Source organism: Jaculus jaculus, chromosome 17, assembly GCF_020740685.1.
Source record: "Jaculus jaculus isolate mJacJac1 chromosome 17, mJacJac1.mat.Y.cur, whole genome shotgun sequence".
NCBI classification, from domain to species: domain Eukaryota; kingdom Metazoa; phylum Chordata; class Mammalia; order Rodentia; family Dipodidae; genus Jaculus; species Jaculus jaculus.
This window is the reverse complement of record NC_059118.1, coordinates 18618503-18642131: the sequence shown is the minus strand read 5'-3', so window position 1 is coordinate 18642131 and position 23629 is coordinate 18618503. Positions and strand designations below refer to the sequence as shown.

Below are 23629 nucleotides of genomic sequence, written 5' to 3'. Positions count from 1 at the left end.
TTGCGTATATTATTTATAAAAGGGGGCTGCCAGGCTCCCAGCCCTGTCCCAGTATGACCCCTGGGGTCTCTGGCTCCCAGGGGTAGGGCACTCTGGGTCACAGTCTCTCTTCTTCCAGTAGTGGAATGTAAGCTATGGCCCAGACTTGGGGTGGGGGAGTCCCAGCCTCCCCAGGACTGGTAAAGGGCCATGGCGAAGGGTCCCTTGGGGTGTCCGCTAACCCCATCCTCAGCAGAACCCGCTGGCCCCAGCTATGGGGTCGACTAGGGTCTCTTCTTATGGAGAGATGGAAGAAGATGAGAGGATTCAAGGATTTGGACCCAAGTGTCTGAAAGGGATTAAAAGGCCGGGGCTGGCGGGGGCGGGGAGGGAGGCACGGATCAAGTGTGTTGAGGGAAGACGAGTCCCCTTGGGTTCCAGCTCTGAGTGCCCCAACAGGCTGTGTGACCCTCAGGAGGAAACTGCCTGGCTTCAGAATGTGCAGCTGTGTGAGGAGGATGGTGAGATCTGAGGCAAGGGCCCCACCCTGTTCCCAGCTCAGGAAGTCTCCGCAGCGCTGGAGCCCAGCAGGTGGTGGTGGCCCAAGGGCCTTGGCTCTTTAACAAAAACCTTCCAAAGGAAAGGATCTGGGTGGAGCCAAATGCCATAGTGTTTACCGGGTATCTTTCTCCACACACCCCCACCCCAACTGGGGCCCCTGGATGGGAACAAGGGCTGGAGAGCCAGGGCAGGGGTGCAAGGATGAACAGAACAGAACAGAATGGGGGTGGGGGGCTCATTCTAGTGGTTTCCTCCGTGATGGCTCGTCCCTGAGACCCAGTCCATAATGATGAAGCTCAGACTCATGGTCATGAGCAAGAAGCCGGCCGCGGCGAAGCAAAGGGCCTGTGAGGTCAGGAGGGAAAACGGTCAGGGCTGAGGTCGGGTTAGTGACCTCGGGCCCTGTCCCCACCCCGCGCCCCCTCCAGCCTCCAGGCCTCTCGAACCAGGATTTTGGGAGTGGATCTTGCAGGCTCCTTCTCAGTGGGCACGATTCGAAAGTAGAAGATGGCAGGGAAGATGAAGATGAGGCATGGGGCGGACGTGGCACCTGAAGAGGGCGGGGCAAAGCAACTGTTGGCTCTCGGGGGTTTGGGGGAGGCTGTCCAGTGACATCCAACGTTCCTCCTTGGGCTTCACTGTCCTTGAGAGCACTACCTGACCCCGCGGGGAGCCCACCAGCCTTGCCCTTTGTTCTCTACCCAGGAGGGAAGAGGGATGCTGTTTGCTGCATCAGAAGACTGTCAGCGAACGAAGCTAGCAACGAGGAAAGCATAGTTATGATGGAGCCTTAAGGATACTGGGTTTTTCTTTTTCTTTTTGGTTTTTCGAGGTAGGATCTCACTCTGGCTCAGGCTGACCTGGAATTAACTATGCAGTCTCAGGGTGGCCTGGAACTCACAGCGATCTTCTTACCTCTGCCTCCCGAGCAGTGCTGGGATTAAAGGCATGCGCCACCACGCCTAGCATCGATACTGGGTTTTTCAACATAGCTTGTTACAGTTTGGATCTTGTGAGGTCTCACTCTAGCCCAAGCTGACCTGGAATTTACTATGTAGTGTCAGGCTGACCTGAAACTCATAAGGATCCTCCTAGCTCTTGAGTCTTGGGAAATAAAGGCGTGCGCCATCATGCCCTGGCTTGGATCTTTTTTTTTTTTTTTAATTAATTTAAAATATTTTTATTTACTTATTTTCAAGGAGAGAGAGAATGTGAATGGGTGCATCAGGGCCTGATGCCACTGCAAATGGCCTACTGTAAACAAATCCACATCATGTGTGCCACTTTGTGCACCTGGCTTTATGTGAATATTGGAGAATCAAACACAGGCCACCAGGCTTTGCAAGCAAGTACCTTGAACTGCTGAGCCATCTCTCCAGTTTTTTTTTTTTTTTAATGAGGCTAAAATAATCAATATTATTGAAAGCAAAGAAGGAAGGATTGTATTAGGCTAAAATAGACTAAACAGACATAATAACCAAATACAAATATACAAAAATTAGAGTTGGGGTTAAAAATAACTGTAAAAGGGCTGGGGATCTTAGCAGTTAAGCGCTTGCCTGTGAAGCCTAAGGATCCTGGTTTGAGGCTTGATTCCCCAGGTCCCACGTTAGCCAGATGCACAAGGGGGTGCACGCGTCTCTCCAGTTCCCCAACCCTTTGGAGGCAGGGTCTTACTCTAGCCCCAGCTGGCCTAGAATTCTCAGACTGGCCTTGAACTCACAGCAATCCTCCTACCTGTGCCTCTTGAGTGCAGGGATCAAAGGAGTGTGCCACCATGCCCAGCCCTAGTTTGGATCTTGACTATTCCTGAAAGGATCAATGTTGGGACACCCTAGGAAGGATCAAGTGTTGAAGGACCTTGAGGTCCCCAGGTTGGTACTGATGGAACCACTGGGAGGTGGGGTCTTGAGGGAGGTCCTTGGGCCACTCGAGTCTGCTCTTAAGGGCGATTGTAGCATTTCTTTTCCTCTTTTAGTTTCTAGCTTAAAAAAAAAAAGTGCCAGGCGTGGTGGCACACACCTTTAATCCCAGCACTTGAGAGGCAGTGGTAGGAGGATTGCCAAGAGTTCAAGGTCACCTGAGACTAAAAAAAAAAAAAAGTGAGCAATTTCTTCTGGCATACTATCCTACCTTAGTATAATTTCTCACTTCAGGCCCAAAACATTGAGATCAACCAATCATGAACTAGAACGCCCAAAAGAGCGTGAGCCATAATAAACCTTTTCTCTTTATAAGTTAACTATCTCAAGTATTTTGTTAACAGTGCCAGAGACATGGCTAACACGAAGTTATTCTTTTGTTTTGTTTTTCGAGGTAGGGTTTTGCTATAACCTAGGCTGACCTGAAATTCATTATGTAGTCTCAGGGTGGCCTCAAACTCGCAGCAATCCTCCTACCTCTGCCTCCCATGTGCTGGGATTAAAGGCATGTGCCACCACACCCGGCCTTTTTGGTCTTTTGAGACAAGGTCTCACTATGCAACCCAGCTAGCCCCAAACATAATTTTCCTACACCAGTTTCCCTCAAGTGGATTTTCAACCTACAGAAGTCAGACTCTTGCCCATAAACCTGATCCTCAACACCTAGGTCTGTGTGGTCAGACCCTGAAGAAGGATCAGGGAGTCAGTTCCAAGTCAGGTTACCCCAAAGATATCCCGGCATTATCTAATCTTCCAGCTCAGCATCCCAGCTGGGAGGGGTCTGTGGGTCTAGAGTCTGATACTCCTGTGGCTGAATCAAGACTTTCCACACTCACCAGCTGTGGCTCCTTTAATCCTTCTGGACTTCAGATGCAAAATGAGGCTAAAATACAATGAGATCCTCTCCCCCTCTCTCTTTCTCTGGTCACGTGTGTGGTGTGTGGATGTGATTCACATCATGTGTGTGGGTGCATGTGCATATATATGTGGAGGCCAGAGTTTAACATCAGGCGTCTTCCTCAATTGCTCTTCACCTTTGTTTAAATTTTTTGTTTATTTTTATTTATTTGAGAGCGACAGACAGGGAGAGAAAGAGGCAGATAGAGAATGGGAGTTCCAGGGCCTCCAGCCACTACAAACAAACTCCAGACATGTGCGCCACCTTGTGCATCAGGCTTACATGGGTCTGGGGAGTCAAGCCTCGAAATGGGGTCCTTAGGCTTCACAGGCAAGCACTTAACCGCTAAGCCATCTCTCCAGCCTTGCTTTTCACCTTTGAGATAAGGTGTCTCACTGAACCTAAGTTCACATTCAGCTAAGACTCGCTAGCCAGCAAGCCCCAAGGATCCTTCTACCTCCACCTCCCCAGCATTGGGATTCCAGGCACACACCACTGGGCCAGGCTTTTATGTGGGTACTGGGGTTCCAAACTCAGGTTCTCATTATTTCATGATAAACACTTAACACACTGAGCCCATCCCCCACCCAAGCTTTTTTTTTTTTTTTTTTTTTTTTTTTTTTGAGGTAGGGTCTCACTCCAGCCCAGGCTGACCTGGAATTCACTATGTAGTCTCAGGGTGGCCAGGAACTCACAGCGATTCTCCTACCTCTGCTTCCCGAGTGCTGCGATTAAAGGCGTGCTCCACTACGCCTGGTGGACTTTGAATTTCTGATCCTCCTGCCTCCACCTCTTGAGTGCTGGGATTGTTGCTGTGTGCCACCATGGCTGGTTTATATGGTGCTGGGGAGCAAACCTAGGGTTTCATGTGTACTAGGAAAGTACTCTACCAACTGAGCTACGTCCCAGCTCCTCTTTTTCCTCACTCCCCTCCTTTTCCTTTCCTTTCTTTTCCTTTCCTCCCTCCATCCTTCATTCCTTCTGCCCACTCTGGCCTTGAACTTCTGGGCTCAAGTGGTTCTTCTGCCTCATCCTCCTGAGAGTGGGACGACAGGAATACACCATCATGCCCAGCCCAATGAGATCCTTTGCACAGGCCCACCTCTGTCCTCTAGCAAGGACGACTGACTCATTGGTTCTGAAATAGATTGCAGCCAGGCATGGTGTCTCATGCTTTTAATCCCAGCACTCAGGAGACAGAGGTAGGAGGATCACTGTGAGTTGGACGTCAGCCTGAGACTACATAGTGAATTCTAGGTCAGCCTGGGCTAGAGTGAGACCCTACCTTGAAAAACAAAACACAAGCTGGGTGTTGTGGTGCACGCTTTTAATCCCAGCACTTGGGAGGCAGAGGTAGGATCGCCATGAGTTTGACGACACCCTGAGACTACAAGAGTGAATTCCAGGTCAGCCTGGACCAAAGTGAGACTCTACCTTGAAAAACCAAAACCAGAACAGCAATAACCCCCTAAAAAAACAAAAACAACAACAACAACAACAAAAAAACGGGCTGGAGAGATGGCTTAGCAGTTAAGACGCTTGTCTGTGAAGCATAATTGAACCCAGGTTCGATTCTCCAGACCTATGTAAACCAACTACACATGGTAGCGCACGTGTCTGGAGTTCATTTACAGTGGCTAGAGGCCCTGGCATGCCCATTCTCTCTCTAATAAATAAACAAAAATAAAATATTTTTTAAAAGTAGACCGCAGGGGCTGGGGAGATGGCTTAACACTTAAGGCATTTGCCAGCAAAGCCTAAGGACCAGGTTCGACTCCCCAGGACCCACGTAAGCCAGATGCACAAGGAGGCGCACGTGTCTGGAGTTCGTTTGCAGTGGCTAGAGGCCCTGGCGTGCCCATTCTCTCTCTCCAATAAATAAATAAATTAATTAATCAATTAAAAAATAGACTGCCTACATAGTTAATTCCAGGTTAGCCTGCACCAGAGTAAGATCCTACATCGAAAAAATAAAAAATAAAAATAAAAGACTGCAATAGTCTCAAGGAGAAGAGCTCAAACGGGTAGGCAAACTGCCCATATGGCGATAGCCATTGCTTAAAAAGGAAGGTTTCAGCTCACGAATCTGCCGGGATTTGCAAAAGTGAGATTCTCCTGTGGGGTGTGTGTGTGTGTGTGTGTGTGTGTGCCAAAATCAACTATTTGCACACCAGGGCTAAAAGAAAAAGAAAAAGACTCACCAATGATCCCAAAGATGCCCAAAATGTTGGGGGCAAAAATAACCAGTAGGTTGATGCCAGTGAGCAGTCCAATGGCGATGATGACGTGCCGCAGCCAATTGAACTCCTGGTTCTGGAAGAGTATCTGCTGGATGGCGCGGCGCACCTGGGGGCGGCGGCGGAGGGCGAGAGACGCCATCAGCCATCAGTCTGGGGGGCTCCGCAGGCCCCACCCTCCGGCGGGCCCGCCACCCGCCCTCTGGCTCACCGGGAACAGAACGATTGGGACCGTGAGGGTGACGGCTGTCAGCACGGCCACGCGCACGCACAAGATGAGCACGTCAAACGGGTCCACCCTGCTGTAGGTGTGCAGCAACTCCGACTCTACCCTGTCTATGGCAGGCAGGGAGGGTGGTCAGCGGGCCAGGGGGCGCGCCGGGCTCTGAGCTGCCCCGGTGCACCCTGTCGCTGTGGGGAGTGGCACTCAGACTCACCTCCACAGCTGTAGGACACAGTCAGGGCATCACACACACACACACACACACACACACACCCAGTGAGTGCCTATCGTATGCAGGGCACTGTGCCCCCGCCGCCCAGTCCGGCTTCCTCCCCCACCCCCACCCCCCACATCCCCGCTGATGCAGCCGTAGCATACCGTAGAAAGTGAGGTAGCCGAAGAGGGCAGCCAGGAAGTACATCACGTACATGACAGCGATGGACAGGTTGGAGATGTGCTGCATCTTCCTCTTGGAGGGGCTAGGAGGCAGTGGCGGAGGAAGCTTGGTGACAAACTGGGTCACACTGAGCCATTCCCTGCGTGCCTGAGAGTCTCTCTGGAACCACAATCACCTACTCAGTAGTGAAGGAGTCTCCTTGTTCCTAATACCCCCACCCCCCCACACCCCAGTGGTAGCCAACAAGAGCTTTCTTTCTTTTCTTCTTCTTTTTTGAATATTTATTTTTATTTATTTATTAGAGAGTGAGAGTGAGAGAGTGGGCATGCCAGGGCTTCCTGCCACTGCTAACGAGCTCCAGACGCATGTGCCACCTTGTGCATCTGGCTGACGTGGGACCTGGAGAATCAAACCTGGGTCCCTGGGCTTCACAGGCACTGTGTCTTAACCACTAAGCCATCTCTCCAACCCTTTTTATTGGGGGGAGGGGGAAGGTCTCACTCTAGCTCAGGCTGACCTGGAATTCAGTATGGAGTCTCAGGGTGGCCTCGAACTCACAGCAATCCTCCTACCTCTGCCTCCCGAGTGCTGGGATTAAAGGCGTGCGCCAGCATGCCCGGATTCCAAGGAGAGCTTTCATCACGTCACCCGGGTCTTGTCATCTCCCTCCCCCCATCACCAATACATCCATTCTCCCCAAACCAACTCAAGGCAGTCCCCTTCCCTCTCCCCGCCCCAGAAACCTACTCCTTGAGCTCTGTATAGATGGGCAGCACCTCTGGGTGGCAGACGAAGGCGAAGGCCATGATGGGGATGGTGTACGCTGTCTGGGGACACATGAGACCGCGTCAAGCCAGCCAGCCCTCCCCTCCTCACTGCACACCAGCCCCCTCCCTGGCCTCATCTAGCCCGTTGGAACCTGCGAGTTGAGTGTGAAATAGTTTGGGCTACAGAGGGCTGCAGCCTCAGTTTCTCCCTGCAGCTGTGCCTTGTCCTCCATCTCCACGTGGCTAAAGTTGCCCGTGACGTTGACCAAGTTGGTTGGCAGCGGGCAGGGCACTTGGAATTTCTTGTAAATGACCTGGGGCAGGGAGGGATGAGAGTATATCACAGCCAGGCTAGGCAACCTGCAATGATTCACTAAAGCTATATTTAGACCCAGATTAAAGGAGCTTGCCTTGTAACCCAGGCTCCCCTCCCTCTGACAGAGGACTCCCCTGGGCACTGCCCCTTCCTGACCAACATAGAGGGTGACTCACTGCAATTAGGAAGAACACCATACAACTAAGAGAGAAGCCACTGGAGTAGCCTAGGTAGCCTGCAAAGGAGGGGTGGGGGGTTGTCCATGAGCCTGGAGCCTCCAAGGTCCCCTCCAATGTCCCCTCCATGGCCCGACCCTGCCACACCCACCAAGCTGCCGCATCAGTGCCAGGGGCAGAATGACGGTGACAGACACCAGGATCACCAGGTAGTTGCCATTCATGTACCAGTCCCTGCAGGAATGGGATTGGGCAGCAAAGATCAGAGCCCCCTTAGCCCAGGGTGAGAGCACCTGTCTCCCCCATTTGGGGACAACATCAGTGATGCGACAGAGTGACTTCCAAAGCAGTTTTTTTTTTTTTTTTTTTCGAGGTAGGGTCTCACTCTAGCTCAGGCTGACCTGAAATTCACCATGTAGTCTCAGGGTGGCCTCGAACTCACGGTGATCCTCCTACCTCTGCCTCCCAAGTGCTGGGATTAAAGGCGTGCGCCAACACGCCCGTCATCCAAAGAATATATCACCATAGCTCTAAGCCTCCCTGAGCTCATCTGCAAAATGGGCACGCCGTTATGCTCCTGGGCGATGTTAACCTATATGCTAGTAACTCTTAATGCTGGATAGTCACTGTTGCCATTTTTCTCAGCATACACAGCTCTGGGCCACAGGTGGGTGGGTTAAAGGGACCTGGCTCAAGGAGGGGCTCTATTTTCCATGGGGGGGGTCTAAGGGACTTGCCAATAACTTGTGTCCCTTGTGATTCCTCCAGGAGAACCTGAATTTTGCATCATCCTGCCCCCTCCTTTCCCCTAGAAATAGACATGGAGCATAAATTAGGGGAGAAAAGCCAGAAACATTCTTCTAGGGCAAATCCAAAGACAAACTCCTTGCAAAAGGTCTCTGGGGCCCCAGGAGCAGAATCCCAAGTCTTTCCCACCTCTCAGGACTGTTCTCAGCACACAACTCCTTTGCTCACCTGCACATAGGGACTAGCCATCTCTTCTCCCCACCCCCAGCCCCCAAATACAAAGCAAGGTTGATGTCCAGCCAGTGCTGGGCAACCCCCCCCCCCCGCCCGTGCTGTGGGCTTAATCTCTTGGTTAGGAAGGGGGAGGGAGTGACCCCATGGTCAGGAATAGCAGGTGCTTAGAGCTAAGCCTGAGGCTCACAGAAGGGGTCCTGGGCCAAAGCAGGGCCCAGTTTTCTCAGCCTCACTCTGTGTCCCTAGTCCCAGCCCTAAGGGTCCCCTCCTGGGGGTTCTTCCCTGGCGCTCCACAAGCGAACAGGAAAGGAATGCTGTTCTGCCTGCCGTTCTGCTCTTTATCAGACACACTTCGGCTCTGTCTCATCTCCCTCAGCAGCCCAGGCAGGGCCCCAGGGAGACACCCCCTCACCACCACCGCCACCCCTTCCCCCTGCTCACGAGGTCTTCTCCTCCAGATTCAGGAAGGTCTGTATGACAAGAGGCAGCTCAGACTTGATGATGTACAGGTAGCTGGACATGGCTAGGGGAGAGGAGGGACAGGTGTGGCTGTGGGATTGATAGGACAGTATGTGTGTCTGTTTAGGGAGCTCACCCCTACAAGTCCACTTGTGTCCCTGAGCACTGGGGTGGGGACAGGGGAGAGAGAAGCAGAGCTCAGAGTCCTGGGGACAGGCCGGGCGCAGTGGCGCACGCCTTTAATCCCAGCACTCGGAAGGCAGAGGTAGGATGATCCCTGGTGAGTTTGAGGCCACCCTGAGACTACATAGTGAATTCCAGGACAGCTGAGCTAGAGTGAGACCCTACCTTGAAAAACAAAAACTAAACTAAACTAAAAAGCCAAAGTCCTGGGACTCCAAAGACATGGATTCCCAAGATGGACACCTGTATACTGGAAACTTCGGGCAGCCTTACCGCCCCACCATCAGCCTTACCTCCAATGTTCTGCAGGGTGATGGCCAGGGCCGCGGCGAGCTTTCCTGGGGTCCCAAAGGCACGGTAACCCAACTGCTCATAGGCACGGATGCCTGCAGAAACACGGAGTGGGACAGTTAGGGGTGCTTCCCCAGGCTTGCCTCATCCCCATCTCTTGGGAAGCCAGCAGGAAGCTCACCCACTATCCCTGAGGACTTGAGGAGTAAGTGGATGGAGTAGCTAGAGAGCAGGGCCACAGCCGTCAGTAGGAACCTGGGGAAGATGGAGGGAAAGAAGTGAGAGGGAGATTTCCTGGCAGGGAGATGAGGGAGACAGGGAATGAGTTGACCCAAGGTTGAACATGACTCAGAATGGGGTCCCCTGGGCTCGGAATGTCTCCTGAGCACCTCTTGTTCTTTATTTCTTTCTTTTTTTTTTTGAGGTAGGGTCTCACTCTAGCCCAGGCTGACCTGGAATTATTTATTCTGTAGTCTCAGGGTGGCCTCGAACTCGCAGCGATCCACCTACCTCTGCCTCCCAAGTGCTGGGATTAAAGGCATGCGCCACCACGCCCAGCTCCCCTCCTTGAGTCATTGGGACACACACGTTTCCATTCAGGCAGCAGAGCAGAGCAGAGACCCCCCCTCCCCAAGCCAAGGACACGTTTGCCCACACAAGACCTGGCCATCCCGTGTAAACGTGGTAGAACAGACTTCGGTCTGTAAGGCTGAGCCCTGTGGGTTTGCTGGGCACGGAGGTATACTTGGCTGACTCTGGGAGTGTTTGCAGTGGTGGGTTGGGTTTAAGGGTAAGAGGTGCCCACCCACTGGACAGAGAACTGGCAGGTCCTGGGAGGTCATGGCTGGCAGTTAGCTGTTTGGGGCTGTGTTTGCTGAGGCACTCACAGGAAAAGGATGATGCCAGTGTTGGCCATGGCATAGGCCAGTCCCAGGATGCCACTGCCCATGATGGCGTTGCTGAGGTTGAACACTGACATGCCGAAGGATGTTTTCCCCTCGAACTGCAAGCACCGGAGTAGGGTGGGAAATGGGGGAGTCAGCAGCAGCAAGAAGCAGGACATCGTGGCACTCCCCTTTACTGTCCCTCGACTTCCCACCACACCGCTGCTCCAGATCAGCTCATCACTGTACCCAAGCTTCCCCCGGCCCCTCCTCACAGTCCCCCTAAAGCCCCTCGGGCTGTCCAGCTCACGTCGGTAAAGTGTGGCTCCTTGCTGGAGCTTTTCTGTAGGAAGCCCCTGCCCTCCACGCAGTGTCGGGGGTCCTCGACCCTGTAGGAAGAGGCCAGAGGCCACGACTTACCTCCCTCCTGCCCTGTGCTCCGCGCCTCTGCCCAGCTCCGTCCTGAGGTCCCTCTTGTACTTACCTCTGGCTGTCTGCCATAGGCATGCCCACTGGAAGAAGCCCCTCCAGGTGTTTGCCGTTGGGCACCAGCTCTACCATCTCTGTCTGCAGGGACGCCTCCATGTCTCCGGAACCGCCTGCCACTGGGACTACTGTTCTCACACCAACGCAGTCAGGCGTCTGCAGAGCAAACCGTCCCTCTGGTTATCCCTGGCTTCGTGGCTTCGCCTCCTGTGCGGGGCAGCGGCCACAGGACATCTCCGGGAGGATCACTGAGAACTGACAGGTACATGCAGCCTCCCGGGACCTGCTGCTTCCTTGCGATTCGCCTTTGGGATGTGGAGTGGGGCCCGACTTCCCAGGACATGCTGATGGGAACGCGTCATCTAGTGAATCTTCCAGATACACCAGCCCAGGCGAGCTGCCAGGGGCCTCAGTTTCCCACCTGTGAAGTTATCTGAGCAATGGGAAGTTCGAAGCCCAGTCACGCCAGACACCCAGACGCTGAGTCCCGGGCCGTGACCCTACATTAGTCCTGGGGACACAGTTTCCCGAACTGGTCCTATGAGCCAAGGGTCCTCCTGGCCAATCTAGAATGGCACTACCCTATGGCTGGAGGCCTTAGGAGAGGGTGAGGGCTGTGGGCCCCGTTCCCAGCCGCCCGGCGGGCTCTGCTGGCAGCCAGAACAAAGAGCCCTCTGTGGACTGGGAGCTGGCGCTGAGGACAGCAGGCACAGAGGGTGCCCCCTCCCAGAGCCAAGAGGCTTGAGGCGGTGCTGGGGTTGGACACCTGGGCCCTTCCAGCCTGACTGTGGTGAAAGGCCCTGAGGGGCCCTTCCAAGAAATGGGTTATTTCAGGGCCCAGTTCTCTGGGCCACCCAGTTGTCACCCTCCACACTGCCGTGGCCTCGGGGTGATGTTCTCCAAGTATCACTGCCTGCCAGGGAGCTCCCGATCCTCGGCACTTATCATCCAAGTCACCCTTCTAAAGAGTCTTTACTTCCCCAGCCCTGGCATGGGAGCGTAGGGCTTGGCCAGCTGAAGGGGAGCGTAGGCCACCACTGGGTGCCTCCTCTCTCTCTCTCTCTCTCTCTCTCTCTCTCTCTCTCTCTCTCTCTCTCTCTTTCTCTGTCTGGACTTGGCTCAGTTGGGCTGAGAAAGATCCAGTTTTCTCCCTCCCTACTGCTCACTGCCCAGACAACTCACTGACCCTTCTCCTATCACTGGGGCCAGCAGTTGACTACTCGTGCCCAGAAGGTGTCTGGGCAAAGTGAATCCAGACTCTGCTGGGACATCTAGAAGGCCACAGTGGCCAGCTGAGCTGGAGTGGGGACTAGGGAGGGGCAAGTCTGCCAGGCAGGACAGCTAAAGCCTGGGCTCGAGGCGTGTTGCTTCCTCTGTCTGGGTACCCCGGACCCTCCACCGAAGCCCCTTTCCCCATTCCAGCCCTCGGTGATCTCAGGTCTGCTTCATAGTCAGGAGCTCTTGGGAATTCAGAATTCAGCACTTAGGCCTGGGCTGACAGGCAGTCAGGGCTGGGCTTCTGGCCCTGGTGCCCTGAGGGTAACCATCTCATTCCATCCATCAGAGGATCCTTCCTCAGTGTTCCGGGACAGCTCAGATGCCGAGCAGCCTTTCAGTCCGCACGCTGGACACCACATCTTCCTCTGCTGGTGTTGATTGAGTCACAGACCATGAATGACACTGACCTCTCTTGTCGAGCCCTCTTGCCTAGGCTAGCCTGACCCCATGCCCCTTTGTGAGCCTTGCCATCAGTGCCATTCTATGGACCTCACCTGGGTGTGAGGCGCCAGTGCCAGGTCTCCAGAGTCCCTCCAAAACACCCCCTGGAACTCAGCGGGTTGCTCTTGCTTGGCCCCTACCCCAGGCAAGCCGCGACAGGCCCTCAGAGCGTGCTGAGTCAGCAGCCCAGGCAAAGCAACCTTTTCGGCCTTACTGCCCCCCCCCCACCAAGGCTTGCCCGGGCCAGTGTGTGCAGGAGCCCTGTTCTGTTCTGCCTGAAGTGTCCCATCAGGACACCTAGCGGCCAGGGACTGTGTCCAGGGAGACCACGATGCATGGCATGGACGTGGGAGGGGTCTGAAGTTTCTGTCCCCCCCTGCAGGATGTGGGCTGAGGCCTTTGGGGCCTGAACGACTGGCTATTACTCATTCACAAGCAGTCATTCCTGGGTCTCAGGCCAGCCTAAGATCCCAGGAAGGATGTGGAATACTCGTCCTCAAGCGACCTTCGGTCTGGAAGGGGTAACCTTCCATTGAGTTCATACCCCCCAAACTCCACCCTATATCTCCCTGCTATGACAAACCGTGCGAACCACACACATCTTGCCAGGACTCAACAAAGGTGGCCGTGGTGGGGAAGAAACAGGGGGCTAGGGATGTACTTAAGTAGTAGGCTTCTTTTCTAACATGCGCAAGGTCCTAGGGTCCATCTTCAGTGTCTCAATGCAAAAAAAAAAAAAAAGGTTGGCCAAGCATGTTGGAGGCAGAGGTAGGAGGATTTGCAAATCCAAGGCCATCCTGAGACTACATAGTGAGTTCCAGGTTGCAGGAAGTAATATAGCCAGACCTAAACTCCCGGAAGGAGTTTGGAACAAGGAACAGGGCCTCAGACAAGGAGCACGGCACGGGCAGAGGCGAAGGTGGGGGGGAGGTCTAAGCGGTGGTGAGTGTGGAAAAGAAGAAAGAAGGTCCAGTGGTCACAGACAAGCCTGGCAGAGACTTCAAGGATGGGTCAAGGGTTGTGCTTCAGTCAAGGGCATGATTTTTTTTAAAGTATTTTATTTATTTATTTGACAGAGAAAGAGACAGAGGGAGAGAAAGAATGGGCACGCCAGGGCCTCCAGCCATTGCAAATGAACTCCAGACACATGCATCTCCTTGTGCATCTGGCTAATGTGGGTCCTGGGGGATTGAACCTGGGTCCTTTGGCTTTGCAGGCAAATACCTTAACTGCTAAGCCACCCCTCCAGCCCATGGGCATGGGTTTTGAGGGCTGGGGACCAGAGTGAGAATTAGCTCTGGCCTTTTTTTTTTTTTTTTTTTTTTTTAATTTTTTTGAGGTAGGGTCTTGCTCTAGCCCAGACTGACCTGAAATTCACTCTAGTCTCAGGGTGGTCTCGAACTCATGGGCAATCCTCCTACCTCTGCCTCCTGAGTGCTGGGATTAAAGGTGTGCACCACCATGCCTGGCTTTTTTTTTTTTTTTTTTTTCGAGGTAGGGTCTCACTCTGGTCCAGGCTCACCTGGAATTAACTCTGTAGTCTCAGGGTGGCCTTGAACTCACGGCGATTCTCCTACCTCTGCCTCCCGAGTGCTGGGATTAAAGGCATGCGCCATCACGCCCGGCATGCCTGGCTTTTGTTTTGTTTTTTTTTTTGTTTTTGTTTTAGCTCTAGCTTTGTATGGGAGATCTTGACTATTTCCTAAGACTACCACTTTAAGACAGCTCAATCCTATTGCCTCCCAGATTCCATTTATTTATTTATTTGACAGCAACAGACAGAGAGAAGAAGAGGCAGAGAGAGAGAGAGAGAGAGAGAATGGGCGTGCCAGGGCATTCAGCCTCTGCAAACGAACTCCAGACGCATGTGTCCCCTTGTGCATCTGGCTAATGTGGGTCCTGGGGAATTGAGCCTTGAACCGAGGTCCTTAGGCTTCACAGGCAAGCACTTAAGCGCTAAGCCATCTCTCTAGCCCTTATTTATTTATTTACTCGACAGAGAGGAGAGAGAGAATGCGCACACCAGGACATCTAGCCATTGCAAAGAAACTCCAGATGTATGTGCTACCTTGTGCATCTGGCTAACATGGGTCCTGGGGAATCGATCCTGGGTCCTCTTTGGCTTTGTAGGCAAGTGCCATAACTGCTAAGCCATCCCTCCAGCCCCCATTTTTTTAAATCATTTTTTTGAGGTAAGGTCTCACTCTAGCCCAGGCTGACCTGGAGTTCACTATGTAGTCTGAGGGTGGTCTTGAACATACAAAGATCCTCCTACCTCTGCCTCCCAGTGTGCTGGGATCAAAGGTTTGTGGCACCACGCTTGACCCCAGATTCCTTTGTGGGAATGAGGGCAAATTCAGGAGAGACCCCTGAATAAAGTTGCCAGCAGAACCTGACCAAGTGTAGTGAAGGTCTAGACTAGGTCCCTGGGACTAAGGCCCAGCCTAGGCTGGCCCCACTGTATGGCCATGGATAGAATATCCCAAGCCAGGATCTCACTAATAATATCTAGGGGTCCTGTGATGCTTGTCCAAAGTTGAGGTCAGAGTAAGGAGACTCTCTGACACTTCACCTCCAGAGCAAGCCATGGCTACTCATAGAAAATTCAAACCTGGACTGGAGAAATGGCTTAGCAGTTAAGGCACTTGTCTGCAAAGGCAAAGGACCCAGGTTCAATTCCCCCGGACCCACGTAAACCAGATGAACAAGGTAGCGCATGCATCTGGAGTTCGTTTGCAACGGCTGGAGGCCCATTCTTTCTATCTGGCCCTCTCTTTCCCTCTCTCAAATAAATAAAAATGTGTTTAAAAAGAAAAGCCTGGAGTGCCTGTTCTTTTTCTCTGCCTCTCTCTTTCTCACTCAAATAAATAAATAAAAATATATTTAAAAGCCGGGTATGGTGGCACACGCCTTTAATCCCAGTATTCGGGAGGCAGAGGTAGGAGGATTGCCAAGAGTTCAAGGCTACCCTGAGACTACATAGTGACTTCCAGGTCAGTCTGGGCTAGAGTGAAATCCTACCTTGAAAAACAAACAGATATATACGTGTGTGTGTGTGTGTGTGTGTGTGTGTGTGTGTGTGTTTATATATGAAGAAAAATCAAACCTTAGGGCAGGGAGATCATTGAGACCTTGGGCAGGTCATTAGAATGGCACCCCTCATGGGTGCAATGTGGGCCTGGGCACTGAATCACTGACCTGGGCCACTGGGGCCATTTCCTCTGCTGAGAGATAAGGGCGGAGGCGGGGCAGGATCTGCAGGATGGTAGTGCCTGCCCACGCGGGCATCACACAGTGAGAATTCATCAGGCACACTTCAGCAGGTGTTGAGTTTGGCTAATTAAAGACTTCTAGGCCCAGGAATCCAGGCCAGAATGGGCTGGCGGCTGGCAGCTTGCGTCAGCCGCTTTGGGAAGCACAGGTCTCCGTCTAGGGATCAAGTTCTTGGAGTCCCCAGGACTCTGAGCTCTGTTCCCCGATGCCCCAGTGCTCAGGGACATAAGTGGGTTTGCAGGGTGGGCTGTCTACACAGAGATATACACATCCTTCCCTCAGGCCCACAGCCACGTGTTCTGATGGCGGTGCAGATACCATGCGTTTACTGCTATAGCTGGGCTTGGGCAGCCCTGGCCTCAGTCCAAGAAGAAGCTGCTGCCTGGCTTGAAAGGTCACTGTGGTTATTCTTGGGGGCTCCCAGATGAGGACTGTCCCCACCCCCAGCTCAGTCCCTATTGTGACAGGGTACCTCTCCCAGCCTGGCACCCATCTGGACAAGCTACCTCTCTGCTTACATGCTTCTATGGGAAGATACACTTTCCTAGGACACAGTGGACGTTTGCAGGCAGTCGGGACACAACCGGTATGTTTGAATTGTATGTCCTTAACGCTGGACAGGGGGTGTGCAAGCTGCTGACGATGAGGTGGGAAACAGAGCTAGGGCAAGTGGGAGGCTGTTAGAACAGGGAGAATACTAAAATACCCTTTGCTTCTTCCAAGGCCTCGACTCCACTAAAAAAATATTTTAAGCTGGGCATGGTGGCGCACGCCTTTAATCTCAGCACTCGGGAGGCAAAGGTAGGAGGATCACCGTGAGTTCGAGGCCACCCTGAGATTACATAGTTAATTCCAGGTCAGACTGGACCAGAGTGAGACCCTACCTCAAAAAACAAACAAACTAAAACTTTTTCTTAGCTGGGCATGGTGGTGCACGCCTTTAATCCCAGCACTCGACAGGCAGAGGTGGAAGAACTGCAGTGAGTTCAAGGCCACCCTGAGACTACATAGTGAATTCCAGGCCAGCCTGGGCTAGAGCGAAACCCTACCTCAAACACCCCACACCAAGAAACAGCTTGTTTATTTACAAGCAGAGAGGGACAGAGAGAAAATGGGCATGCCAGGGCCTCCAGCCACTGCAAACAAACTCCAGATGCATGTGCCACCTTGTGCACCTGGCTTCGTATGGGTACTGGGGAATCAAACCCAGGTCCTTAGGCTTTGCAGGCACACACCTTAAGCGCTGAGCCATCTATCCAGCCCCAACAACTCTGATCCTAGAACATCCCAGTCTTCCATATGCCCACTCTCTCATCATCAACACAATGCAACAAGGGGCCAGCATGGGGATGGTCCTGACAGGCTGTTGTGCATGAGGGGGCACAGACAGGAAAATGTAACAGCCCAGAGCACTGACCACCCCAACGTCTCACCCCCCTCCTTCAAGTCCTTGGCCATGGGATCTGTGGTTTGTGTCTCTGTGTTCTGGGCATCCGGAAGTGTCTAGGAGGATCTGAGAAGCCCAGCTGGGGCAGGAAGGTAGACTTTCCTGTGACGGGGGTACAATTTCCTAGACACCCAACAGATGCTTACAGGTCACCTTGGTCTCATTTCCCACCCAGTCCTGGACCATCCTTGCTCAGGCCGTCTCCAAGGAAGGCTATAGCCAGAACCTCTTGGCTCAAGTTGGTCAGAGCTAGCAATAGCCCCCTCTCCCCCCCCCCCCATTGCCAGCCTGCTGAGGAGGACGTGCAGCCAGAGGTCCAGCTGAGGCAAAGGACAGGACATCACGTGACTGTGGCCCCCTAGGAGCAGGGGAGACCCTGCGCCAGCGAACCCATCTTCCTCCCTGCTGACCCGGAATCCCCTGGAGGCGGCCAAATATTTGGACAGCCGGACTTCTGGCCCCAAAGAAAACTGGAACACAGGCCTCAGGCAGTTCAGGGCTCTTTGTAGACCCTGATGGGGGGACTGAAGGCAAGGTCAGCCTGGAGGAGGGGAGATATCCAAGGTCAAGAAAAGACAGAGAGAGGCAGAGGGAGGGAGGAAGGAGAGATACAGGCCCTGGTGGTGGGGGAGTTCAAGAAAAAACATATACTCGGTCAAAAATCTAATGTAGCCAGGAGGCTAGACAGACAGGAAGACAGATGATCAGAAAGGTGAAAAACAGAGATTCCCAACCAGAAATGAAAATGGAAAAAGAGCTGATGGCAAGAGACAGCCAAAGAAAGACAGAGACCCAGAAGGAACAAAAAGGGTAAGAGGGGGCTCAAGAAATGGCTTAGCGGTTAAGCGCTTGCCTGTGAAGCCTAAGGACCCTGGTTCGAGGCTCGATTCCCCAGGACCCACGTAAGCCAGATGCATAAGGTGGCGCATGCATCTGGACTTCATTTGCAGTGGAAGCCCTGGCACACCATTTTCTCTCTCCTCTTTCCTTCTGTCTGTTGCTCTTAAGTAAATAAATAAAAATACAAGTAAATAAAAAGGGAAAGGGGAGTTAAAAAGTCATCGAGGAGGGGAGGCAGACCCAGTGGACTGCTCCCAGGAGGACTCCATAAGAAGTCCACATGATCAGGTTATGCCCCACCTGCCAGGTGCAATGTCACCTAGAGGGTGGCGCCAAGCCCACAAGGGTCAGAAGACCTGGCACAGCTGGAAGGCCCCGAGAGAGCCAAGGGGCAGCAACTGAAGCTTTATCTACCTGACGCTGGATGTTCGTCTAGCGTGAACTCCCATTGTCAGTGGCCACACACGTGTGCAGACGTGCTGGCTGAGAGGCTGTGTACAGGACGTGGCCCGCAGAGCGGAAATTCAAAACCAAGCAAGCCCAGGCCACTGGCAGGAAAGCCCCTCCTGCCCCAGAAGCTGGTCTTTCCCTTTGCCCCCCTAGAAGGGCTGCCTGATCTGGAACACCGTCCTGCCCTCTCGTGTAGCTCCTATCAACCAGAGTCAAAGACCTGCCTCTTCAGTACTCTTCCACCCCCCACAGCGTCTTAGAGGGCACATAGTAGTGTTCAAGAAATGCTGTTGAGGGGGCTGGAGAGATGGCTTAGCGGTTAAGCGCTTGCCTTGGAAGCCTAAGGACCCCGGTTCCAGGCTCGATTCCCCAGGACCCATGTTATACAAGGGGGCGCACGAGTCTGGCACACCCATTCTCTCTCTGTCCCCCCTATCTTTCTCTCTGTCTGTCGCTCTCAAATAAATAAACAAACAAAAATCTAAAAATAATAAATTTAGGCCGGGCATAGTGGCACACGCCTTTAATCCCAGCACTCTGGAAGCAGAGGTAGGAGGAGGTAGGAGGATCGCTATGAATTCATGGCCAGTCTGAGACTACATAGTGAATTCCTGGCCAGCTTGGGCTAGAGAGAGACCTTATCTCAAAAAAAAAATGCTGTTGAGAGAGAGCTGGCTCAGCAGTTAAGGCACTTGTCTACAAAGCCATCAACCTGGGTTTGATTCCGCAGTACGCATGTAAAGCCAGAGGAAAGAAAGTGGCACATGTATCAGAGTTCGTTCGCAGTGGCTGGAGGCCCTGGCACGCCCATATTCTCTTTCCCTCCCTGTCTGTCTGTTTCTCTAGCTGTTAATAAATACATGGACATATGAATGAATGAAATGGATTCAAAACACTCCACAAGCCCCCTCAGCCCATCATACATACTCCAGGTGGGGCTTCGGCCCAGGCAAGGTCTTCCATGATGAACACCTCCCATGGGGCCCCAGCCAGCAGCCACCCCAGCTCTCTTTACATACAAATGCCCAACCTGCATTTCCTTGATAGACCTCCTCCCTTGCAAACTTAGCGCCTGACCCCACACCCAGCCCAGACTTCCAGAGTGCACTTACTTCAAAGCTTTCCCAGGCCCAGCACAAAGTTCATGATCCGCCTGCCTTAACAGTTCCTTCACAGGCCCAGTGCTCTAAGGCTACTACTAGCTAAGGCAGTGGCATCTGGAGCCCGGGACTGGGGAGTGCAATGAATGGGTTTGAAACAAGCGCTCCACAGAATAACTTGAGGGGCCAGTGACACGATGGGCTCCACAGGCCCAGGCAGAAGGAAACCCTGAGACAAATTACTCCATCTTCCCCCAAGACACAGCTCCCCCACCCAACCCCAAGAAATCAGAGACTGCCATTCCTGATCGCGGTCATTCCAGCCTCACTGAGATGTGGCAGGCCTGGCCTCCTGCCCTCCTGAGCCATCCTACCATGGGGTTTCCTAGAGAAAGGTTCCACATGCAGGGGACTCCCCACTTTCAAACAGAACTATCCTTAGATTTCTACCACCACCCCCCCAAACGCGGCACACGCACACATAGTGATCCAAGAGACTGATTTCCCTTCTAGAAGGAAATAAGTCCCTAGCCCAGTCCATGTACCAGGGGTCTCTCCAAGGAACAGGGCAGGGGAGGAAGTAGGTATGAAGGGAAAAACTGGGTAGGTGGGCTGAAAGAACGGGGTACAGGGGAATAGGTGTCCTCTATGATGCCCTCCCCCAGGGTGCAAGGGCCTTTAACTTGACTTCCTCAGCCTTGTGGGGAGCCTAGACCTGGAATGGGGCTCAGGTTACTGGTGGGGGGGGCAGGTCCCCAGAGGTCCCACCTTTGGCCCCCCTCCAAGAATATAAACAAACGCACGCATTCGCTGTGGCCAATGGATGGGACAGGGGGCGGGCTCATACAAGCCCGAGTCTTGGTTCCTTCAATTGGCGCCTGTGCCGCCGGGCTGGCTGGATCTTACACTCCTGCTGGCTCGGTCAGCAGGTGGACAGGAGCACCCCACTGTTCCAGGCCCTCAGAGGCCAGAGAGCCACATGAGCCCTGGGTAGACCGTGCCCGCTGGCCCCGCAGCAAATGGCACCGGCTCTGGGGCCAGCATGTACCCCGCTGCCCCTCAGGCGTCCCGGCCCGATCTGCCCTCCAACCCTGCCCAACGAGACAGGGATAAATATACCAGTATTCCCTGGCGTGCCAGGCGGCTGCTCTGTCTGTCAGGCAGGGACTGCTCTGGGTACCTCTTTAGCCAGAGTCCAGTCTCAAAGAAGCTGATGAGGTCCCAACTAGTGGTCCTGTGATCCCCAACCTCAGGGGCTGCGGATTCCCACCCCCAACCCCCCAGTTGTCCAGCTTGGTCCTGCCAACAAGTCCCGAGTGGAAGAGCTGCCCCTTCCCGGGACTCTGGCGCAAGTTTGCAGCTGGGTGTGGATCAGCAAGGAGGAGACAGACCTGTGCCCTGGGAGCATGCAGGACCCCCCCCACACACACACACACACACTCGTGGGAGCCTAGGGCGCCTTCCCAGGTCTCTGGGTACCAGCAGAGATTGCCCCAGAGCCCCACTATAGACTGGAGAGGGCATAGTAGGGATCGGCCCACCCGAGACTGGTAAGGTCGACGCCCCCAGCAAGTACCTGGGCCTCGTGGTAGGCACGCTCTCGGCGCTCCTCTGCAACCCGTGCGGTCCGATCTGCTCCAGGCTGAGCACAAGGCTGCGGGAGGAACTGCACGGGCTGGGGATGAAAGGCGCCCGGCCACGCCCCCGGCCCGCCCCCGGCCCGCCAATCCCCGGCGGCCTGCGGGAGGCGGGGCTGCTCCGGGGCGGGGCCGGAGTCCCCGCCGGCTGGGCTCCAAGGGGCAACCCGGGGGAGCCCCTAGGCGGGACATCAGCCCTCACTTGAGTCTTATGGGGTCCCGGGGACCGATGCTTCAAGGGCAAAGCAGATTTTTTTTTTTCCCCATTGAGGATTCTGGCTGCCCATAAACCCCTGAAATGCGCCCTCGGTCCTTAGCTCTCTGAACCGGCCCCCCCACCCAGGGCATCTTCAGCCAAAAGAAGTGGAAATAAGGCAAAAACTATCTTCAGGGGATCGTGCTTTGAATGGAGGAGGACTTTCAGATTTTACTTAGCCAAAAAAGAGTGCCTTATTTATTTATATTTATTCATTTGTTTATTTTGGTTTTTCCAGGTAGGGTCTCGCTCTCTGACCCGGGCTGACCTGGAATTCACTATGTAGTATCAGGGTGGCCTTCGACTCTCAGCGATCCTCCTACCTCTGCCTCCCAAGTGCTGAAAGTGCCACCACGTCGTCGTCGTCGTCTCCTCCTCCTCCTCCTCCTCCTCCTCCTCCTCCTCCTCCTTCTTCTTCTTATAAAATTAATTTTATGTGTTTACTTGAGAGAGAGAAAGAGGCAGATAGAGAATGGGTGCGCTAGGCTCTCCAGCCACTTCAGATGAACTCCAGACACATCTGGCTTAACTGGGTACCGGGGAATCAAACCTGGGTCTTTAGGCTTCACAGGTGAACACCTTAAACCCTAAGCCATCTCTTCAGCCCCCAAAGTGCCTCTTCTGACTGTATTATCCTTCCTAGCCCTTGGCCGGACTGAGGTGGGAGAGGAAAGAGCTTTCTGCATCGATTCTGTCTTCATCTCAGTAACCTTGTGTCTGGAGCAGGCAGGAAAGGGGACAGCTAGGACAGGAGGGAAGAGAAGGGAAAACTGCTTTGCATATTTTCTGGGCCTCCCTGACCATGCCCCCATTCCTTATTTCTGAAGTCCGCGAGATTACTGTCAGCCTGCCCATAGGAAGTAGGGGGCGGGACTTGGTGCTCTGGGGAAAGGACTTTAAGAGAGCCTCATTCTGGGCTAGAGACTCCAATTTCACCCCTGCCCGCTTCTCATGGAGGGCTTTGGTGCTCAAAGGAGGGTGGTATAAGATCCCAAATTCAGACAGTCGGGTCCTGGAGGAGGTGTTGATCTTTAAGTGAAAGGTGTGTGTGTGTGGGGGGGGTGTCTCCCAGAACAGCTGCGCCTCTTGCTTCTCAGCCACTGGCTCTGATCCGATTAATCCCATGGCCTCTGCCGGTCCTATGCAAGCTGGATTTCTCTGTCATATCAATCACCCTTCCTGGGACTGGGAGGGAATGCCTTCAGAAACCAGGCCTCACCCTTGCCCTGCCCCAGGCTGAGAGTCAGGACTCTCCAAACCAGGACTCCTGCTGACTCACAGAACCACCACAACCAAGCCCTAGTGTGCCTCAGTTTCCCTGTGTGTCATGAATGGTTATCTACCCCTTCCCCCAGCCAGAGCACAGGGGGTAAGCTATAAGCATGGATAAGAGGCTAAGTTCTGGATAGAAGAGCCAGGGATCTGGGAGGGCTAAGGAAAAAAAAAGTCATTGGGGTGATGATCTTAGAAACCTCAGGCCACCCACTTTATGCCTTTTTGGCAGTTAGAAGATCAGGACGAGTGCTTGCTTTGGCAGCACATTAACTAAAATTGGAACTATACGGAGAAGATTAGCATGAGCCCTGCGCAAGAATGACAGGTCGATTCGAGATAATAGGAAGGGACTAGCTTTACCTCCTAAGCTGAGGCTGGCATAGTTGACACACCAGAGTGTACCATGTCATGAAGAGACATTAAACACTCACCTCCAAAATGGCATAAGAATCTGGGTTGGGTAGCATACACCCAATATTGAGTTGCATATACCTATAGTTTTAGCCTTTGGGAGGCTGATAGGAAAATGAAGAGTTTCAGGCCAACCTGGACTATAGGAAGACTCTGTCTCAAGAGATGGCTTAGTGGTTAAGGTGTTTGCCTGCAAAGCCAAAGGACCTCAGTCCGATTCCCCAGGACCCATGTAAGCCAGATGTACAAGGTGGCACATGCTTCTGGAGTTCGTTACAGTGGCTTAAGGCCTTGGTGAGCCCATTCTCTCTCTCTCTCTCTCTCTCTCACTCTCTAAAATAAATTTAAAAAATTTGGGGCTGGAGAGATGGCTTAGCCGTTAAGCGCTTGCCTGTGGAGCCTAAGGACCCTGGTTCGAGGCTTGATTCCCCAGGACCCACATAAGCCAGATGCACGAGGGT

At 53.4% G+C, this 23629-nt stretch overlaps 1 protein-coding gene and 1 non-coding gene across 3 annotated transcripts; one reads left to right on the top strand and one right to left on the bottom strand.

The window, feature by feature from the left end:
- Slc38a3 (solute carrier family 38 member 3) lies at window positions 1–21253 on the bottom strand. Of its 2 annotated transcripts, none has more exons than XM_045136907.1 (16): window positions 21166–21253; window positions 10759–10916; window positions 10585–10663; window positions 10278–10393; window positions 9572–9645; window positions 9393–9485; window positions 8899–8980; window positions 7628–7710; window positions 7477–7535; window positions 7137–7298; window positions 6965–7044; window positions 6199–6299; window positions 5809–5933; window positions 5562–5706; window positions 987–1090; window positions 1–885 (listed from the first exon to the last, which is right to left on the bottom strand). In XM_045136907.1, the coding sequence occupies exons 2-16, from the start codon at window positions 10857–10859 to the stop codon at window positions 781–783; spliced, it is 1509 nt and encodes a 502-aa protein (XP_044992842.1). In that variant the 5' UTR covers window positions 10860–10916; window positions 21166–21253; the 3' UTR covers window positions 1–780. The 2 variants fall into 2 exon arrangements, with proteins under 2 accessions (XP_044992842.1, XP_004664325.1); XM_004664268.2 differs by lacking the exon at window positions 21166–21253 and adding an exon at window positions 11182–11307.
- Window positions 21254–23003: 1750 nt separating this feature from the next.
- On the top strand, window positions 23004–23110 carry LOC123455651. The gene has a single exon (XR_006634040.1). It is a non-coding gene; the product is annotated as a U6 spliceosomal RNA (small nuclear RNA).
- The last annotated feature ends 519 nt before the right edge of the window (window positions 23111–23629 follow it).